General features: G+C 44.3%; 1 protein-coding gene across 1 annotated transcript in view; it reads right to left on the bottom strand.

The window, feature by feature from the left end:
- The window catches only part of TBX20 (T-box transcription factor 20), a 53,741-nt gene extending 46,167 nt beyond the window's left edge, over positions 1-7,574 (bottom strand). The window contains exons 1-3 of the mRNA XM_055115831.3: positions 6,968-7,574; positions 3,424-3,676; positions 2,149-2,313 (exon numbers count right to left, since the gene is read on the bottom strand). Of these exons, the coding sequence (XP_054971806.1) occupies positions 2,149-2,313; positions 3,424-3,676; positions 6,968-7,094 (545 nt within the window). The 5' untranslated portion in view covers positions 7,095-7,574. The remainder of the gene's footprint in view (positions 1-2,148; positions 2,314-3,423; positions 3,677-6,967) is intronic.
- Between the last annotated feature and the right edge of the window lie 538 nt (positions 7,575-8,112).

Consider the following 8,112-nt stretch of genomic DNA (forward strand, 5'->3'; position numbering starts at 1 on the left):
TATTAGTAAAATATTAATGTAATTAAATATTATGTACTTTAAAGAAAAGGAGATGTCCTATATGAAAAGGTAACATTATTTTAGATCATAAGTAATATCTTGCTTATTATTACAATCAAGTGATACTGTCAAGCATTATTTCTTCCAATTAGGAATGACTGACCAATGAACTTCAGCCTGAACTAAAATGCTTCAAAGTCCTAAAACCATGGGAAATTTTTGCCATCAGTACAAAAATTATCATCTCCCAAGTTCTTCGTTTTTCTCTTATGGAGATAGATAAGTAGCAAACTATTTATTTTAATAATAATAAAGAATAGTTGCTAAATTATCTACTTTTTATCCCATAATAAGCTAAACATTTTTATTTAATATCAATCTAAAAAAGCTGAACTAGGATTAATGAAAAAATATACAGGAAGCCCCTCCTCTCACGTCCCCCAGAGACTTAAAATTCCAGCAATAGCTTAAACATGCTTCAGTTAAGATAGTGTATTGGTACACACTTTTCTTCTCCAACCAGAACAGATTAGTAACATAAACAAGGCATGTCATATTTCCAAAGTCCTGCTGGCCTGCATCAGCTCCTCATACCTTCAGATAGGAAGAAAATGTATGTTTAATAAGAGTGATTAACTTCTTAGAGGAAAGACTGGAGGGCAAAAAAAAAAAAAAAAAAAGAGGGTTTGCTTGTAGAAAATGGTTAGGAATCTGCCAAAATACTCTCTCAGGTTTAAAACGGTATTGAAAAGTTTGGAAGGTAGCTAAAGAATAATAGTAAACTATTTAACAGTAAATAGAAGAGAACACTAATTTTATTAATTTTAATATCTATTATAAACTGGTGAATCTTGCTCAACTAAAAAAAACTAATAGCAATTGTTTTTTAGATTTTCTTAGTCTTGACTGTTATTTAATATACTGATTTGAAAGGGCTGGGAAGACGCCCTTTCTGGTCTCTTCCGAGAATGGAAAACTCTGAGAGATTGCTTTTAATCTCTTTTCTAGTGCACTTAGCATACGATAAACTCAATAATATAATAAACTACTAATTAAGCTGAATATTCTATCTGAACCATATGTGTAATTGTCTGTTGATTCTCTGCCTTGACTATGACTCCAGACTAGACACAAAGTACCAGCCGTAACTTAACAGTTCCCAAATCTGTACATTTAAATAAATTCTTAGCTCTGATACAAACTTTCAATCAATCACAAAAAATTAGTCATTAAACATAAACAACAAAAATTAGTCATTAAAGAAAAGCTATGAGGCTGGGTTTTAAAATCCCAAACATAAAGTCAGCTAATATGTTTTGTTTTGTATTATAGTAGGCAGTTACATTCCTGTAACTTCATCTATTATTCTTCATATAAGCAAGTATATGTTTTCCTGTTAGAACTCTCATTTAGTTAAAATAATAACAGTAAAGGTTTGCATGTGCTTTTTTAAGGATGGTACTCCTGGAAAAACTGTATTATTAGCAATGAATTTCACAAGAGTAAATATGCATGATCCCTAATATGTTAACTGAGGAATGTTTCATGTAAAAGAACCAGTTATTGAATTACATTCATCCACTAAAATTATAAAGGGAGAAAATAAGACTTGGCTTTATTTTTTTACTTAAAAATCTCTGAACCTTTATTGGTCAAAAACAACTGAATTTTACCTAAATGTTGTTTATTAAATGCAGTTATAACCATATGATTAACAAATACTTACTGTAAGCAACGATTTTACTAAAATACACTCTTCTAAAAAGGATTTTAGGACAACCATTTCATCAGTAGGTTTATTCACTCTGGTTTTAAGCAGCAATTAGAGAGGATGTCTATATTTATATTTATACAAAATGGGTCCACATTTCTAATGAATACTCAAATTGAAATTTAAGAAAAACTTTGAAATGAATTACTGCCTAACGAAACATAAACTTAAAGACAGTGTTTTCTCTATGCACAAACTACCTTTCTCAGAGCCTAGCCCATATTTTGTGTAGTCAATCCTGGAGTGTCCAGGCTTGGAATGCTCTCTTGCCAGAGCCCGCTGCTTTAAAAATACACTTGCTTAAAATTCACACAAGCCAGAAACATTCTGACAGATGCACTAACAGTTTTCTCAGTGAAAAATCCGGAGGCACGAACCTGGCTGGCAACGGCGGGTCGGCCTTGCCAGCCACCAGCCAGGAGGACCGGTGGTAGGCGTAGCGGTACCTCTTGTTGTCCACAGGGACGATGTCCATCAGGACTATGTACTTGGCCTCAGGATCCACCCCCGAAAAGGACACCCGGATGGTTGGAAACATCCTCCTGACAGAGAGAGAGAGAGAGAATGGGCCCTGCTTATGCTGCCTAATAAACTGACCTGAATTAGGAAGAGAGGAAGGGAGGGAGGGAAGGAGGGAAAGGGTCTGACTCCCCTCTCTATCCGGTCCACAAACCCCTCTTTTGTTTTGTTTAAAGCCTCAGAGAAGTGAATACAGAGACAGGGTTTTCTTCCAAGCCTAGATAATTTTAAGTGTCACCTTTGAGCAAGTGTTAATTGCTAGGTGAAAAGGTGGGGGTGGGGGTATGTGTTAACTCCAGAAGGTCTGTGATTAGGGAAAACCCCATGCGTTTTAACGATCAAGCACATTAAGTGTCCCAGGACCCGAAGTCCCTGGAGCTGACCCAGTCACACAACTCACCCGCATCCCAGCCAGAAAACTCTGCTCTTGCAAAATAAAAGCCAAAAGCAGAGGTTTCTGGGAAGGATTTCTCAGATACCCTGCAGGTATTTTCTGCAGTCCCAAGAGCTAGAGCCACCAAGTTTTACCGGCCTCTGCCCCATCCCAACCTCCCTGCAGCCCTGCAGCTTCCTGCCTGGCCAAAGCCCGCCCGGCTCTGGCGCCAAGAGGCCCCGAGCAGTGCTCCTTCCTACAGGGAATTTTATCGTTTCAAATTTCATTCTTCCGCCCAGGTTTTAATTTTAGTTTTTAATGGGAGCTGGCAGCTTTTGCAAATTGAGGCTGATAAAAGGGAAGCTACTCACCTATCTAGAAGCACCCAGCAGCTCACCAGGCACCCAGGCACAAATTCCTCCTCCTTCCAGATCCCGACCCTCCACCCGCCAAACCTTCTCCAGCTCCAGGGAAAGCAGACCACACCCTTCGGGGTTAGTGTGTCTCCCTGGTCCCTGTGCCCTTCTCAACAAAGCCAGGGTGGGGCTTCCCATGACCAAATCCTGAGAACGCAAATGACTAGACATCCTGTAGCTCCTAATGCAAGCTGGTGGAAAGAAGCTGCCCTGGAGCCAAGCTGTCTCTCTGCTCCATGACCAGCCAGCTCTCATCTAGTTCCTGGAAGCACCCTCAACTACCCAGGGAGTGTCCTGACTCTCCACCCCCAACCCCCAACCCCCAACCCCCAAGTCCCAACTACCTGCCCGACTTGGTGATGATCATCTCGGTGCCCAGCTCATGGAATTTGTCCCAAAGCTCCTTGGTCTCCAGGCTGCAGGCAATTTTGGCCATTTCCTCACTGGGGATGATGGGGGTGGTGGGGATCAGTGGCTCAGTGCACAGAGAGGAGGAGGACGGGCTGCTGCCACTGCCTCCACCAAATTCCCCATGAGCATCCAGGCTGGTCAGCTCACCCAGGGGCTGGGCACAGGACGACTTCTCCACAAATTGCTCTGGAAGTAAAGAGAATTGTGAATGACAGCTGACACTGTTCAACAAGGAAAGATCTGGAAAGAACAGCATAACCAAAATGGTCACTTGGATTTGACTCAGGAAAAGTTAAGCTCAGAAACTCCAGGCAAGGCTGTAGGGATGACCCATCATCACTGTATAAAATTACCTGGGATTCCCACGGAGTAGCATGCCCAGTGTTTCCTGACCAAGCTAGTGAGTTCTAGAATGACTGCTTTTCACCACCAGTACTGCAGCCCACTTTGGGAAATAAAAATGTAAGAGTGGAAGAAGGGAAGGGTGATGATCATGAGGGATGAAAAGCAAATATTCCTATTGTCACCCCTCCCAAATTCTAGACTTCGTAGCTCTTGGAACTGATGCCAGTCCTGCCTCTTTGACAACCAGGAGAAATTTTTCTCCACGGAGACAAAGGGAGCGAAGAGATCAGCACCTTCCTCACCTGGAGAGGAACTTTCCTTCCTTCCTGGAGCCCTCTCTCCATAAGAGAAAAGGAAAGGAGGATAGGAGGGTAAAAGAAAAATGGGGAATGTGGTTTACAAAAAATCAGTCACTTCACCTCTGTGCCTGACTTTCAGTTTTCTAGGCTTTATGACGAGAGTTAGAACATTTTTATAATATTCTTCCCAGCCCGAGATCTTACGAAAGATGCTAGCATACAGCTTGCTAAATCACAGGAGCAGGTTCTGTGGACCATTTTCAGAAGAGGCTTAGAACAATTACTTGAGGGGTGAGGTATAAAATTTTTATTTCTCCCAAAAAGGTCCTAGAAGTGAGGACAACAACCTCAAATCCAGACCAGCAGTGTATTAAAGTGAGAAGAATGCTCTGCCACCCACCACCAGGTTGGAATACTGCTGCCTATGAACCAAACATTCTCCCCCACAGCTGATAAGGGCCTCGGACTACACCAGTCACTTTGATGGAATACAGGGAGACTTCTGTAATTGTCCCAATTATCTTCCATCCCTTAAAAAAGAAACTACTTGAATTTGCAATGTGAAGTTGATCTCTTAAGTGCCCTCAAGAAATCAAAGCCAGTTCTAAATGTATGTATGTACATGTACATGATGTGTGTGGGCATATGGGACACGCACAGATCATAAGGTGTTTTATTTCCTACACATCCGTACATGAAGAAAACAGGAAACAGAGTGGTTTTACTTTTACTTCTCATGCAATGATAATCCAACCCATGAAAATGTTTTAACTTAAGAATAATCAAATTAACTGCCATCCTGATTTTTTTCAGATTAACGAAAGGAAACCATACCATAACAAAATCTTATTTTCTACTAATATTTTCAGAAACGCATTCACATAATGTCTTCGGAGGGAATTAAGAAGTAGTGTTAATGACTTTTTTTTCTGACAACTGAAAGAGGCAAACTCCCTAAGCCCCAGACTGACCAATGCATCAGGATGGGAAGCAGGAGAGGAAGAAAATGAAATAGAAATGCTTCAGCAGACTGAAGCTGTTCTTTTAAATAGACTTTGTATGTTTAAAAGGGCAATCCTGGGACACACTGGAATCCCCCTCCCCACTCTATAGTTTGCTTCAACAAAAGTCCCACATTCTCTCTTAACAGAACTTTTAGGTGTTTCTCTTGATAGAGTCCTTGGCTTGCAGTCACCTCTGTTGAACTGGCCAGTGTAAGGGACAAGAACGCCTGCTAGTTCTTTCAGAGCCCATCTCAAAAGCCAGGAGAGGGACATGCATTTTATACTAGTGCCTATATGTGTGTGTGGACATGGGGGTAGGGTTGGAGTTGTGAGCTGGGCATGGCTTTAAAGTTCAAGATTTAGAAATTTCGATATAAGGTGGCTTTTCTCAGAAAAATAAAGAGAGAAGGAAGCAATGTTGAAATGACAGTGCAGCTGGGGCTGGCATGTTTCCCAATTTGCTGTCTACACTTCTGTCGGGAATCCTCTTTTCCTGCTATGTAACAAGCTGAGATGTTTACAAAGAATTCAGGGGCCCCTAAACAGCAATGCATAATGTTGAGAAGTCGCACAATATAACTTTGAAATTGTTAGTTATATTTTTCTAAACAATTGGATTTTGTTTGATTGATTGTCTCCATTCTTTGGCAGGTTTAGATTTAGATGGGAGGTGGGTGGGAAGAACCAGGGGAAAGGGGTGAAAACTTAGAGGACAGATTTTTTTTTTTTTTTTTGACATTCTGTTTTCTACAGATCTACTAGTTTCTTTTTCCTTGGTTTCAAGTAGCTACAGGAATTTTACTTCTCTCATCTTTAAGCCCAAACACCTTATTTTTGATTTCTAACACTTCCTTTTTTTCATGTTATCATTATTTTGGATGTGATATGTTAAGTGTTGGGAAGGACAGAGAGAAGAAAGGAAAAATTGGGGAGGGTTAAAAAAGAAAAATTAAGTTTGCTATCTGATTTTCACATTGTAGTGATACCAGATGATCAGGCTGTGTAACAATTATTTCCTGGGGATCCACGAGGCAATGATGAGAACACTTCTTTTTCTCTCAGTTGTAAAGAGATTCTTAAATATGTATCTTGGGGTGGTTCTTTTCCATGTAATTCACTAGTGTTAAGAAGAACACAATCCCTATTCTCCCTTTACTCCTAGCCTAGTGTCTTCTATAAATGGTAAAGGTTGTTAAACAAACAATATAACTAAAAGTAGAGGAATTTGAGAAATGGTTACTGGTTAGTGTTTTTGCCAACCTCAACTGAAAATGACGACAGTTATAAAATGATGCCTTGGTGATAAGTCTAGAGCTTCAGTGAATAAAATGGTTCGTGTAGGGAGAACTGGCTTATTCTGCTTTACAGTGGTTTCAAAGAGCTTGCTCTGTTTTGTCTGTTCAAGTCAGAGGAAAACCAAAATTAAACTGGTTTCTTATGAAGTCCTTTAGCGTCTCCTTGGTTTCAAACGCACAAGCAGGTGTTACATGCACAGTAAATCCTGTTGAGCCTTAAAAGGGGTTTTATTATTATTTTTCCATGAATGTTTTTAACCCAACAAACACACACACACCATATGTCTGATCTGATTTATGGATTCTAGACAACTTAGGAGACCGACGGGCCCAGATATAAGATGCACATTCACAGCATTCAACAGACTGAAGCCTCCAAAGAAAACTTGGACCCAAAAGAAAAAGATCTCCCACCCGCGATGTATGGCTCATGGCTTGAGCATCAGACGTTGCTGCGAGCCGCCTGCAGCCAGGGGCACAGACGGATGCGCAGCATCCCCAGTCCTCGGCGGACAGCCAGGTAGCCCAACTTACCCAGGGGTTTGATTGTGTTCTCCGTCGCCTCCTTCTCCTTAGAGCCGCCGCTCGACATGAGCGCGGCAATGGAGAAGGCGTTGGCCCGGGAGGAGAGTTGGGGCTTGGGGGACGCCGTGAACTCCATGGTCCCCAGCACGCGGTCCTGGCCAGGGACGGGGTCGTCCGAACTGCCGTCCAGATTCCCCAAGGGAGACAAAGATCCGAAACACAGCTCAAAGTTTCCGAGAGTAGTCACAGCGGGGCCAGGGACTCCAGAAGTGTCAGCTCCAACGACTCCAGAGCTGCACACTGGCCTCTATCCCCCACCGCAAAGCCCCAGAGCCGCAGAGACTTCGAAGGCAGCCGGAGAGGAGAGGGCCCACCGAGCACTACGGCGGGTGCGCACGCCCCGGGGCGCTCGGCAGGACGACAGTCTGCACAGCCCGAAGGCGGAAACGAGCATCAACTGCACAAAGTCCTGGGGTCCTGGAGCATCCCCTCCGCGTCCTTCCTCCCTCTGGGGCTGGGGACAGCCGGGATGTCCCAGGCTGAGGTGGCCACCAGCCGAGCGCGGCTGCTAGGACGCTGGCGTGGGGAGCGCGGCGCGGAACTACGGACAGTGAGCCCTGGCGCTCGCTGCCCTGCGCCTTAATTTGCTGGCGGCGGCGATCCCGGAGGCCCGCAGCCAGTCAGCGCCGTCTCACGTCACCGCTTCCTGATTCCGCCGCCGGGGGCGGGGCCGCGGGCCGGGCGCGGAGGGCGCGCCCAGGGTGCGGCGCCCGCGTGGCCTGTCGCTCCGGCTGTACGGTACCCCAGCACAGGTTCAGGGAAAAGGGTGCCACCACTAGGCTGACGCAGCAGCCATGGACATCCCCACCTGGTCTCGCAGCCCGGGGCGGGAGGGCGGTGCGCGCTGTCGGGAGAGGACACATCACCGCGGCCTAACGCCCGAGATCCGGGCATGGCCCAGTTGGGGAAGCTATGACCAGACCAGAGGAAGCCTCGGGAGTTCTCGCTTTTTCCATTCTTTTTCTTACCTGCGCTCAATGTTCCAAAAGAAAGTAGGGAAGCGCTCAGTAGAATCCGGCGCCTCTGAGCCGGCGCCAACTGGCCAGGTCCATACTCGGGGCAGATCCCAGGGCTGGGACTCTCATTCGATGGTC

Source organism: Pan paniscus, chromosome 6 (assembly GCF_029289425.2).
Source record: "Pan paniscus chromosome 6, NHGRI_mPanPan1-v2.0_pri, whole genome shotgun sequence".
In the NCBI taxonomy this organism is placed as follows: Eukaryota; Metazoa; Chordata; class Mammalia; order Primates; family Hominidae; genus Pan; species Pan paniscus.